Here is a 13,462-nt window from a genome sequence, read left to right on the forward strand (position 1 = left end):
GGGTGGCAGAGCCCGGTGACAGGCTGCCCAGGGAGGTGGTGGAGTCTCCATCCCTGGAGACATTCCCAGCCCTCCTGGACGTGTTCCTGTGGGATCTGCTCTGGGGGATCCTGCTCTGGCAGGGGGGTTGGACTAGATGTTCTCCAGAGGTCCTTTTCAACCCCACTACTCCGTGACTCTGTTGGTGCCTCCCACCCACTGATGACTGGGGCACATGCAGCTTCCTGACAATCCATGTGCTTTCAGGAGAGTCTGTGCTCACACAGCAGCTGAAGGATAAGAAGAGCTCAATGACTCCACTTCCCAGACCCTCTAGACATTGAGAACATTCTATTTGACTGTTCCTCCAAAGTCTGGAACCCCAGACTCACCATTGAAGCAGCTGGGGGTGTCCGTGTGCCGGCTGCGGCTCAGCAGGTTGTTCCAGCTGAAGCTCTGTCCATCTGCCTGGCTGTTCCAGGAGTGAATCCCAGAGCTCATAGTGTCCCTCAAGCTATGAGAAGCTTTCAAGGAATTCTGCAAAAATAAGCACAAGTTTGGAAAAGGCTCCTAAATAAAATGATCTTGCACGAGGTAAACATTCAAATAACCTGAGGGAGGAAAAAGGAGGAATCCCCAGGGATCTAAGTTGAGTTATTCAACATTCATCTGCCATCTGGAAGGTGGATGAACAGCAATGCAACCATTTCCAGACATAATAAGATGTTCTCAAGACTCAAATCAATAATCAGCTGAAGAGCTGGATGAGAAAAGAGGGTATCATTGTACTGAGTGAGAGAGAATAAAGGATCAGATAAAAGTGTAATGTCAGGAAAAGTAACAGCCAGAGAACAAGTTCACTGCCCCTACAACGACAGACCCTGCCCTGCTGCACTGGGTAGAAAAGGCTGGACTAGCTTAGAGTTAGAGAAGGTCAATCTGACAACATCAGCACCAGCCAGAAGTCAAATTAAATGTTAGGGGAGATATTAGGAGCAGGGGGAAAAGCAGAGTCACCCCCAGACAGCTGCTGTGTCAGCAGCTGAACTGCTGTACAGAACTCTGCTCAGTGCTCCTCAAACAGCATGAGAAGGCTGAGAAGAGGAACAGAATTAGGAAACCAAGGTGTTCCCAGGCAGGAAGGATTCCTGGAGGTGGCAGGCTGTTGGACTCTGGAAACAATGACTGAAGAGCTGATGTCCTTCCCTGGTTCCACAAGGGTCAGTCAGTGTTTCTCATTCCTATTCCCTACCTTATGAACACCAAAGATAACGCAAAAAATGATTAAACTTAGTATTTAAACTTAGACTACATATGACTTTAGTATGAATGGGTTCAAAGAAGTCCATGGAGAACAGATCAATAGGCTAGGAATGAATATCCAAGATAAGGGGATCTGGTCTGCCCTAAATCCTTTTGGTTTTCCCCCAAACATCCCTTCAGTGGCCATGGCCAGGCTGAAGGTCCTGGGCTGTGCAGTGTTAGGCCCAAGGTGGCTCAGCTCCTGTGCTCATCCTTGCCTCTCCAGTTCCTTTCTCCTGCACAAAGAGGGTCAAGACCACATGGAACTTTTTCATCTCCACACACCCGAGTGAGCCCAGAGCCCAGAAGAGCAACTGGAGGAAGGAGATCCATGCTGGAGGCAAAGAACAGCCCCAGTCCTAAAAACCCCCACTGTCCACGGGCACAGACTTGTACCCCACAACAAACTGGGGGTCAAAAAGCAGCAACAAAGCTGAGAAACTCCAGATGCCCACTGGTCCCAGAACCTCGAGGTGGTTCCCCTGCCTCCCCCCAGCCCCAGTGACACAGCCTGGGACTCACCTTCTCACTGGCATCTGACACGAAGGGGCTGTCAATGCTGAGACAGGACAACATCTGCTCCTGCTCTTCCAGTGAGTAGGGCTGGGAAAGGCTGTTCAGAAACAGCTCTGCAAGAGAGGAAGAAGGAAGGTGTTTCCAGGGATCCCTTTCATGCTTCCCTGTTCCAACCACAGCGACTGCCATTAATACCCAAAGCTCTTTCACCATCACATAATGACCATTGGTATTAGTGTCCCCAAAGCACGTGACACGCGGCTCCTCGGCTCAGCAGAGGTTCAGGCCACCACTGAAAATAGGGAACCTGAGCCTGAGAGGAGAGAGGAGTTGTGCAATGACATGCAAATGCCAGGGACAAGACCAGCCCCCAGAATTTCCCAGTTCTTGCCTATTAATGTCAGCCATCAGGCTTCATTCTTAATCCATCCACATCACACCTAGGGAAAGGTCAAACTTGGGGAGTCAACCCCAGACTTGTAACTTGCACTGATAACATCCTGACTTTACAGGGCTGCTGAAGATCCAAAGCCATTTGAGAAGAGAGCTGGTCCTCAGCAACCCCTAAAATGCCACTCCTCATCTCTGTGACAACAGTTACATTTCCAGACACTTCTTTTCTAGCTTCAAGTTTTCAAGTAATTTACAAAGACTAGAAAATATGGGATAAAAAAAGTGAAAGGTTGAGCTATCCTGGGGCAATGGAATTACTGATTTTCACACTGAACTTCACAGAAGCCCAGACTGGTTTGGGTTGGAAGGGACCTTAAAGATCATCTAGATCCAACCCCCTGCATGGGCAGGGACACCTCCCACCAGCCCAGGCTGCTCCAAGCCCCATCCAACCTGCCCTTCAACACTGCCAGGGATGGGGCAGCCACAGCTTCCCTGGGCAACCTGGGCCAGGCTCTCACCACCCTCACACCAAAGAATTTCCTTCTCATGTCTCACCTCAATCTCCCTCTGCCACTTTTCATCCATCCCCCCTTGTCCTCTCCCTCCCTGCCCTTGTCCCAAGTCCCTCCCCAGCTTTCCTGGAGCCCCTTCAGGCACTGGAAGGTGCTCTAAGGTCTCCCTGGAGCCTTCTCTTCTCCAGGCTGAACCCCCCAACTCTCCCAGCCTGGCTCCAGAGCAGAGGTTTCCACACCTCTCACAGATAGATACTCACTCCACTGTAAGAGTGAGCAGAAGCAAATCCTGATCACTAACTACATTTGTGGCATATTGAATTGGTTAAGAATTGGTTAAAAACTCCTGGTGTTGGTGATTCCAAGGAAGGCTGAGCAATTTGTGTAATGAGAGAGGAACTATGAACAAAACGACATCCAAGCTCACACCCCAGCAATAACTGTCAAGAGGCCAAAACCAAGCAGCTGTTTTGATCACCAAGCTGAATTCCCAGCACAGCACAGGGTTACCTATCTCCAGCTGCTGGAGCTCTTGCTCTGAAATGGTTGTTGCTTTCTCCACGTGGCTGCAACTCTTCAAGGGGAGAGGAGTGGAGGAGAGAGGTGGAGGATCCCAGGTCTCAGGTAATTCCTTGCACATGTTCCAAGGGGTTCCCTCAACCTCCTCTGTTTGCTCCAGAGATGGTGGTGGTAGCACTGGGCTTGCACAAGAAACTTTGTCTGCCAATTTTGGGTCAGAACCAGTCTCAGAAACTGGGCTCACTGTAGGGGACAGGGAAGTCTGTGGATTGTTTGCTTTGTTCCAGGATAAATGTCTAGGCTCTCTGTATTCACCTTTCCAGGGGCTTGTCACACCTCCCACTACAAAAACAACAACCACACAAACATTACAAAATAAATTTAAAAAAAAAAAAAAAGAGGCAAAAGTTTCTTTCACAATAAGAGTTTCTGCACTGCATCTTGCTGTGAAATGCCCAGCTTCCTCAAAAGACACCAGGAGATCACCTCTACAAAGTCTTGCTGTGTTACAGAACCTTTCAGCATGATTAAATATAACAAGAAAACAACTGAAATAAATTATGGAGTCCTAGAGGCAAGACTGGGCCACAGGCACCTCTGCTCTCAGTTCTGCTGCACACCAGGCTCCAGCTCACTAGATGCTGTTGGAAGTTGAGCTGAACACGAGCCCAACCACAGCACACACCTCAACAAACCCCCAGCAAGCACAACAGCATCAACTTCAAGCTGAGAAGGAAGAAAGAGCACGTGACAGCACCCAGGCAAGTTGAATTTCTTTGAGTGAGAAACACCCAGCTGTGGGTAAAAGCTATCAACCCAAAAAAGTGCCTCAAGGCTAAAGCCTGTGCAAAAAACACAGAAAAACATCCTGAGGTTCCCTACAGGACCACTCTGACATCACCAGCAAGTGGCCACTGTGCCAGTGAGGGGAAGAAACTTGAGATTCAGCACATTTCTACCTTCTTCAAGTGCCACACTGGTCTTAGTTTTCAGTTCAGATGCAGATGCTCTTTGAACAGGCTCCTTCTCCAGACCCATTTTAATAATCTCAGCAGTGAGAGGGTTGCAGGAAGGTGGAATTTCCCTCAGAGGAGGTGGCTCTTTAGCTATCTGTGTAACAAACAGGAAGTGAAAGAGGTTAGACCAGAGAGGCTTAATTTGATTTCAGAAAGGTTCTTCCCACCCTCAGAGTGTTTCCAAGTGAAATTACAGCCTTAAATGAGAGGCCTGAGCAATAATTTTATTACAGATGAATGGCTACAAAGTTACACCCAAGTCATGAGCAGGGCAGGAGAGGAACAGGCCCAGGATGTGTAAAAACCTGCAGTCTAAGAGGTTTAAGAAATAATCCACTTCCAAAGGAAGGTTGGAATGATGGAATCATAGAACGGTGAAGGTTGGAAGGGACCTTAAAGATCACCAGGCTCCAACCCCCCCTGCCATGGGCAGGGACATCTTCTACCAGCCCAGGCTGCACAAGTATCATCCAACCTGCCCTTCAACACTTTCAGGGATGGGGCAGCCACAGCTTCTCTGGGCAGCCTGTTCCAGTGCCTTCCTACCCTCATAGCACAGAATTTTTTCCTAATATCTAATCTACACCTCCCCCCTTTAGTTTAAAACCATCACCCCTTGTCCTATCACTGCCCTCTCTGGTGAAAAGCCCCTCCCCAGCTTTCCTGGAGCCCCTTCAGGCACTGGAAGCTGCTCTAAGGTCTCCCTGGAGCCTTCTCTTCTCCAGGCTGAACACCCCCAACATCCTCAGTCTGTCTCCAGATTACCCCACATGCCCAGCTGGCTCTCAGCCAACCTTCCTGAAACGACCTGCTCTCTAGCCAGCTGTAATGAGATTTTACAGGCTTAAGTACCTGTCATTGGAGAGAACTGGGGTCACTTACTTTCAGACAGAGAGGGTGGTTGTAGTACTGGGTCCAAGGGTGGCACCCATTCAGCATGTGCAGCATCATGCAGCAGCTGCTCCAGACATCCACTTTGGAGTCACAGCGTTTGCCCATCACCACCTCTGGGGCCATGTGGGTCTCCGTGCCAGGCACATAGTTCCCTAAAGCCATTCAAATGAAAACTCACTCCATGTAAACCAGGGAATTGTTTCCACCCAACTGCTGGGAAGCCTAAGGCAGCCTTGTCTTTTCAGTGAGAAACAAGTCCCCTTAACCCAAAAAAAGCAGCATGGGCTGCTCCTGTAGGCTGTTCAAAGGCTGCATCTCCATAGCAGCTCCCCCCCTCAGAGAATCATAGGATGCTTTGGGTTAGGACCTTAAAGATCATCTAGATCCACCCCCCTGCATGGGCAGGGACACCTCCCACCAGCCCAGGCTGCTCCAAGCCCCATCCAACCTGCCCTTCAACACTGCCAGGGATGGGGCAGCCACAGCTTCCCTGGGCAACATGGGCCAGGCTCTCACCACCCTCACAGCACAGAATTTCCTCCTCAAGTCTCACCTCAATCTCCCTCTCCCAGTTTTCATCCATCCCCCTCATCCCATCCCTCCCTGCCCTTGTCCCAAGCCCCTCCCCAGCTTTCCTGGAGCCCCTTCAGGTGCTCTAGATCAGGTTGCTCCAAGCCCCATCCAGAGAATAGATGTTAAACTCCCCTTCAGAGCAAATTTGGGAGGCAAAACACAATGTTCCACTCCTGAGTTTAGCATAGAAAACATAACCTGCTCTTTCAACAGCTGTATTAAGTAGGTCTGTCAAGTTTAACAGCCCAAAAGAGAGTGAGGAATTCTGCTTTGGGGAGGTCAGGATTCTTCCCCCAGCCTTTTAGAGAGGTGACATGACAAGTTACAGTTAGATTTGGAAGTTTCAGTGTGGTTTATTGTAGGGACAAAACAGAAAGTTTTTTGCTGGCATCATCTATCTGACCAAAAAACACACCTAGACTGGGACATAAGGACCAGGCTCCAACCAGCAGTTCCTTTCAGCTCTAAGTGGGACACATCACAGTAAGACCAGCACATGAGACACGATGAGCAACATTAAGTCTGGAATATACGGTTGCTTGCTAATTAGCCATATGCAAATGATCAAAAAGAAAAGATGAGTCAGTAGGGCAATTCTTAAGAATTGAAGCAGAAAATCCTTACCTGTGACCAAGCACTTTCCCAGGCCATCGGGGTGAAGGTGAGCAGAGTGACCAAAGTCACACAGAAGAGCCCTGCTTCCATCGTCAGACAAGAGCACGTTTTCCGCTGGCAACGAGAAGGTTGGAATGAGTCAGTCTCCTTTGTATTGTGGTCACTGAGGTGGAAAAAACAGTCAGAGGCCCACAGGACTGGAGGGATTTGAGCCCAAACCAAGGTCTTTTACTCTGTGTGTGTGTCACTGGCTTAAACAAGTGCACAACTAGAATCATCTCTGCTAAAGAGAGGCTGGGAGAGTTGGGGGGTTCAGCCTGGAGAAGAGAAGGCTCCAGGGAGACCTTAGAGCAGCTTCCAGTGCCTGAAGGGGCTCCAGGAAAGCTGGGGAGGGGCTTGGGACAAGGGCAGGGAGGGATGGGATGAGGGGGATGGATGAAAACTGGAAGAGGGAGATTGAGGTGAGACAAGAGCAGAAAACTCTTTGCTGTGAGGGTGGTGAGAGCCTGGCCCAGGTTGCCCAGGGAAGCTGTGGCTGCCCCATCCCTGGCAGTGTTGAAGGGCAGGTTGGATGGGGCTTGGAGCAGCCTGGGCTGGTGGGAGGTGTCCCTGCCCATGCAGGGGGGTGGATCTAGATGATCTTTAAGGTCCCTCCAACCCAAACCATTCCATGGCTCTATGATAAGCTCCCAGTTATCTACCCTGGAGATTCCTCTATCCCAGTGGTGGGGCAGCCTGGGCAAACAGACTGTCAGAGCCACTGGATGACAGAAAGAGTTGACAACTATGACATGCCCAGATGTTTAGAACCAAGTTAGCTCTAATCTCAAATGAAGAGCTGAAAATCTAGTACATAAGCTTTTGCCACTCAGTAACTCCATCTCCAAGCAGTTTGCCTCTTCTAAGGAAGAGTGAAGAACAAAGTACCTTAAGCATCATCTTACCTTTTACATCTCCATGGAGAATGTTTTGAGCATGAAGATACTCCAAGCCCTCTAATGCTTGGCCCAAATAGCTGAGGGCTCTGTCCTCTGGCAGGCAGCCACTCTGCTTAATTAGCTGACCTAATGAGCCACCTAGAAAGGAATCCAGAAAGTCCATGTTAGCTTATCTTGAAATTCTTTCCAACATCACCAGTGTTCCTTGGTGTTTCTAACGAAGAAATGAAAACTGTCTGGTCTGACAGCCCTTTTCTTCCACACCTTGGTCTGCTCCTGGTATTCCCAGAGCTCCTTCTGCCCACAGAAACTGGTTTTCTCCATGAAGCCTTTGGCTTCGTGTCAGTTAAAAGGTGTTGCTTTGTATCTAAAGCAACTGCTCTGTGATCTTATCAGACTCTTCTAGGTGCTGCTGATCACTAGTTTGATTCTTCACAAGCTGTTTTTTTTTCCTAGTTGGAAAAAGGAACATCAGACAATGGAAGAAGCATCTAGGTTTGCTGACAGAGCATCTCCTGTTCCAGCACAGTGTGCTTCACACAGTGCCAAGCAAATCACCATGAAAGCAAAAAAAACCAACAACAACCAACACCATTTGTGTGTTTTTGTGAGAATTTGCTGGTCAAGAGACCTTGAGCTGGAGTGAGGCAGGACTGGAAACCATTGCCCCCAGGAAAGACCAGTGTGACCCACCAGCAGGGTCTCCACAAAGCTATCCCAGCCCACTCAGGATTTAATGCTAGGAACAGTCTGGAGACACCAAAGCATGAACAGATTTAAAATGGGGGCAGGAGGAGGTCAAGGTTCACTGCAACCAGGAGTTGCAGAGGTGCCTCCCTGGCTGTTGGTCCTTTCTCACCCTCCATCAGCTTCATGAAGATGGTGACCCAAGGTCCTTCCTTCACGGCTCCATACAAGGGGACAACTTTAGGGCTGGTTATTGCAGCACATGTTGTTAACTCCTCTGCACGGAAGTGTTCAACTTGCACCTGCAGGCACAAAGAAGCAGCATTGACCAATTTTGTGATGAATCCTGACAGAATCATCCCTCCCTGGTGCTTGGGTCAGAGTGTCCCACAATGGTGAACAGCAGAGGCACAGGGACAACCTTTGCTTTGGCCCCCTCCCTGGAGGTGTTAAAGGGCAGGTTGGATGGGGCTTGGAGCAGCCTGGGCTGCTGGGAGGTGTCCCTGCCCATGCAGGGGGGTTGGATCTACATGATCTTCTAGGTCCCTTCCAACCCAAACCATTGTATATTTCCTGAGTCAAACGGTGACAACAATTCAGTAACAGAAATCAGAGGGAGCAGCAACACATGGAACCTCTCAGAACAACTCTGGACAAGCAGATGAGAGACCCTAAATGTCTGTGTGAAGTGAAGATCTGTCAACAAAGATGTCAGGTTGCAACACTCCCAGCTTATGGCTGAAGACTGGTCATCTTCAGGGGGAAGGTAATTTATGTCTCAGTTAAAAAGAGGACACTGACAACTCAGTAATTCTGCTTTTATGAAAGAGGAACAAAAATGCCTAAGGATGGTACCTGGCAAAAATCAAACTGCCCCAGAACAGGAGGGAACATGAAATATCACCACAAGCAGTGACCAACACTATCACCTTCTTAGGTGGTTCTCAGCCTGTACAGAAAAAAGATTAAAGAAAAACTCTCCTCACTTAGTTCAGCCAAACAAAACAAACCAAGAATTTGCTAAAGACCAGAAAGAAAACATGAGTCATTAAGATTCTGGTGGGAAAAGGATGTATCATATTTCTTCACTGTCAGCAACCAGTGATGGCTACTTTGCTGCAGTCTCCAGAATTTGGACAGCAGGTGCTCACAGCATCACATAAGGTGAAAAAAGGTCAGGTGGTTCCCTTCTAACAGGGGAGACAGCAACAATTCCAGACAGTTACTGATGGAAAAGGAAATGTTTCCTAGTTAAGTGTTCAACTTGCATGTTAGAACTCACTGGTTTAAGAGTTTGGCCTGAGAAGATGCATTTCTGATCCACAGAAGTATTCTTTAAAATCCTCTAGTAATCACAGAATCACAGAATGTCAGGGGTTGGAAGGGATCTCTGAAGATCATCCAGTCCAAACCCCCTGCCAGAGCAGGACCCAAACCAGGGCAGGTCACTCAGAAAGGCATCCAGACAGGGCTGGAAAGTCTCCAGAGAAGGAGACTCCACAACCTCTCTGGGCAGCCTGTCCCAGGGCTCTGTCACCCTCACAGGAAAGAAGTTCTTCCTCATGTTGAGATGGAGCTTCCTGGACTCCAGTTGGAATCCATTGCCCCTCATCCTATCACAGGGCACAAGTGACAAGAGCTTGTCCTGCCTTCTTGATGCTCTGATGTATTTGTAGACATTCATTAGATCCCCCCTCAGTCTTCTCCTTTCTAGACTGAAAAGCCCCAGGACTCTCAGCCTTTCCTCACAAGGCAGGTGTTCTAGTCCCTTCATAATTCAGATTAGGAAAAAATCCATAAAACTGGCATTTTGCAAGACTTCAGCTTCTCCTACTCTCATATCTCCCTTTTTAAGCTTTACTCCTTCCTCCTGAAAAATACACCCCACTGGGAACAGCTCTTTCTCCCAGTTGCAAACTGGATAATACACTTCAATTACCACCCTGTCAGCAAACAAGCTGCTGGTGTTGCCACCAAATCCCACCTCTAAAAAGGCAGGGTGCAGAGGGAAGAAAGAATTTTCTCCCTGCTTCCAATATGTTTGCTTCTTTAGAAATGAACGGATGAACTCCATGAACAAATGAAAAACTGGACAAGTTGGCTTAGTCTTGCCACTCAGCTCTTTCAACAGGCAACAACACATCAAGTTCAAGACCAATGTAAAGAAGAAAAAGGAAACATTCTACATTGAAAATCACAAGTTCCAATTCTCCTTTTTTTTCTTTTTTTGCATAGAATATTTTTGGACTCAGGCCAAGTGCTCCCCCACGCACTTGCTGAAGTTTTCTATGGAAGTGATGTGAGAAACAGCAGCTCACAAAGGTGATAAAACTACTCAAGTGTTAAGTTCAAACAAAATAGTTCACGTTCTCATCATCTACTTGCATTATCACTCTGCCCTCCCTTCTGAGGCCCCTACAAATCAATACCCTGATGCAGTTCTATTCCACAGGCTTCATACACTGTATGACCATGGATACCCTGGTATACACCAGCTTTTTTATGCCCATTTCTGGATAAACACAGATTCTTTGCTGCATCTGGAACAGCATCACCTCCTCCCAGTGTGCCAGTATTGCATGTGACACTCATTGAGCAGAAAATAGCCCCATTTGAAGTGCCTCCTGATGGAATTTTTTCCTGCTTCATTCCTTTTTCAACAGAGAAACACCTGCCATGTCCCCATTTACATAAGATGTGTTTTATGATGAGAACAGTTGGATAAGCAGACACTTCACGCAGGCATTTCTCCCCCACAGTCACTAGGAACACACTTTGAAGCCTTCTGAAATCCCTGCCCTCTTAGCCTGTCTCAGCACAAAGCCCAAGATGCTTCATAACATACTTAGAAGGTCAGAGGAACCTATTCCTGGCTCCTAAGTGTGACACCCTGCATTCCCAGGTTCTGTGTCTGCTGGTTCTCTCCGTGTCACCTTGAAGTTTTCCCTTGGACACACAGAGCATTTCACTGTGACTGTACAATACAGGTACCTACAAGTCCACAGTAGATGGAAGGAGAAGACATTTTTTCCAGATTACACAGAGTCACAGAGGGGTGGGTTTGGAAGGGACCTCTGGAGAACATCTAGTCCAACCTCCTGCCAGACCAGGATCCCCTGGAACAGATCCCACAGGAACACATCCAGGAGGGCTGGGAATGTCTCCAGGGATGGAGACTCCACCACCTCCCTGGGCAGCCTGTCCCAGGGCTCTGCCACTCTCACAGTACAGAAGTATTTACTTATATTTAGGTCCTGTGCTCTAGTTTGTGTTCATTGCCCCTTGTCCTGTCCCTCGGCACCACTGGGAAGAGTCTGGCCCCATCCTCCTGCCACCCCCTGCAGATATTGATCAGCACTGAGCAGATCCCCCCTCAGCCTCCTCCTCTCCAGGCTCAACAGCCCCAGCTCTCCCAGCCTTTCCTCCCAGGCAGATGCTCCAGCCCCCTCAGCATCTCAGTGCCCTGGGCTGGACTCTCTCCAGCAGCTCCTTGTCCTTCTGCAACTGGGAAGCCCAGAACTGGGCCCAAGTTCTTTAGATGGGGCCTCCCCAGGGCAGAGCAGAGGGGCAGGAGAACCTCCCTGACCTGCTGGCCACACTCTTCCTGATGCCCCCAGGATGGCATTGGCCTTCTTGGCCACAAGGACACACTGCTGGCTCATGGTCAGCCTGTTGGCCACCAGGTCTTTTTCCTCAGAGCTGCTCTCCAGTAGATCACCCCCTTCACCCCCACAAGATACCTGCTTCTGTCAGGAAACACCCCCTTTCTCACACAGAATTACCTTCTTGGCAGCACACTGGAATCCTGTCTGTTTGTCCTCGATTTTGTACACTTCTCCAAAAGAACCAATGCCCAAAGAACCGTGACACTTGGTCCAATGAACCTCTTCTCTGTACTCATAATCCACTGGCTTCAGTTTCTGGGAGTGAAAAATCAGAAAAGAAGATGAAGGAAGGAAAGAAGCACTTCACTGTTAAGCTGCACAGACAGAGCAACATTTTCAGCAAAAGCACCTATGACAGATACCACTGCATCCCTCTAAAAGTCCCTGGACAAAATTACTTCTCATGGGATTTGAGATGAAACAGAGCAGGAACTCCCTGGTTTCTGTTTGATCCCAAGGAGTGCATCCTATTGTTGGAAAGAAAGGCCACCAGAATTGGGATAACTTTGGAGTTCCAAACTAGTCCCTTCACATGCAGGACAAAACTACGAAGCTAAATCCTACAAATAAAACAAAATTCATAAGAGCCAGAGGAAACATCCTCAAGTTGTGCCAGGGGAGGCTGAGGTTGGACCTTGGGAACAGTTTCTCCCTGGCAAGGGTTGTCAGGGCCTGGCCCAGGCTGCCCAGGGCAGGGGGGGAGTCCCCATCCCTGGAGGGGTTTCCAAGCCCTGGAGATGGTGCTGAGGGACATGGGGCAGGGGTGGCCTGGGCAGGGCTAGGGGAAGGGTTGGGCTGGATGAGATAAAGGTCTTTTCCAACCAGAAGGATTCTATAATACAGGTGGACATCTCTGCATGAGCTAAACCTCTTGTAGTCAGTAGACTGAGATGATGCCTCAGTGGTGGAAAAATTGGGGCAGGTAAATGACATCCTGAACCCTCTGATTCCAGAGGAGAGTCCACTATGAGGAGTTTAAGGTGCCAAGAGAACTGAATCCAGAAGAAATGAATCATGCCTCTAGATTTCCATGCAAGTGCTGTGCCCAAGCACTGGCAGGAGACAGTGGGAGAGTTGCTGGTGTCCCACCAGAGGCAGCAGACACACTTTTTGCCCCCTCATGAGCTACATGGCCCTGGTTTCTGTCTGTGTCACAGCCCAGGTCATCTCCAGCCAATCAAATCTGGCAGGTTGTCCAGCTGAATGGACTGGGGTCTTTCACAGACGGAGAAGAATGTTTGAAGACTGAGCACAGAAACACTTCCCACAGACCAGCAGGAATATCTGGTGAATGAGAGAACAAATTAGAGCCACCAATCTAAGACAGGGCTTTGTATCCCTCCAAAACCAAAACTGCATCTTTGACTGGTGATCTTCAACCATGCCAAGAACCATTCAGAACATGCAGCCCCATTCCAGAAGCCAGCACACAGACAATCTCCCCTCTGAAGGCCAGGAGACACTCTGCCTTCCATGGCATTAGTGTGCAGGGTCAGAAGATCACCTCGTTCAGTAGCACGCCTTCATTTTCATCTGCTTCATGCAATTGCTCCTTCAGGTCCAAACCACCTCCTCTCCACGTCTTGGCTAGGCTGGCTAAATTTTGTGGTTCACCAAGACTCACGCTCCCCTTCAAGGCATCCACCAAATATTCTTCCACAGAAACCTTGTCTGAACTGGTTTTCAGGGACTGGTTGGCACATTTGGGGAAGCTATATTCAAAGTTGAGGTCAGATAAGTGATGATCACTGTCTGGATAGTTGAGGTCACCATGGAAGTACGTCTCCAGAGCATGATGTTTCATGGCATGGAAAGGAGTGTCCAGGTGTGGGAAATGAGGGGACATTATG

General features: G+C 48.8%; 1 protein-coding gene across 1 annotated transcript in view; it reads right to left on the reverse strand.

Moving 5' to 3' along the window:
* Positions 1-13,462, reverse strand: part of MAP3K14 (mitogen-activated protein kinase kinase kinase 14) — a 19,695-nt gene that overhangs the window by 3,234 nt on the left and 2,999 nt on the right. The window contains 10 exon segments of the mRNA XM_009995695.1: positions 372-516; positions 1,804-1,910; positions 3,216-3,566; positions 4,184-4,334; positions 5,123-5,286; positions 6,332-6,436; positions 7,267-7,398; positions 8,120-8,249; positions 11,730-11,867; positions 13,117-13,462. The exon segment at positions 13,117-13,462 is cut by the window's right edge and continues 35 nt beyond it. Of these exon segments, the coding sequence (XP_009993997.1) occupies positions 372-516; positions 1,804-1,910; positions 3,216-3,566; positions 4,184-4,334; positions 5,123-5,286; positions 6,332-6,436; positions 7,267-7,398; positions 8,120-8,249; positions 11,730-11,867; positions 13,117-13,462 (1,769 nt within the window).

This window comes from Chaetura pelagica, unplaced genomic scaffold, assembly GCF_000747805.2.
Source record: "Chaetura pelagica isolate M959 unplaced genomic scaffold, ChaPel_1.0 scaffold604, whole genome shotgun sequence".
Classification (NCBI taxonomy): Eukaryota; Metazoa; Chordata; class Aves; order Apodiformes; family Apodidae; genus Chaetura; species Chaetura pelagica.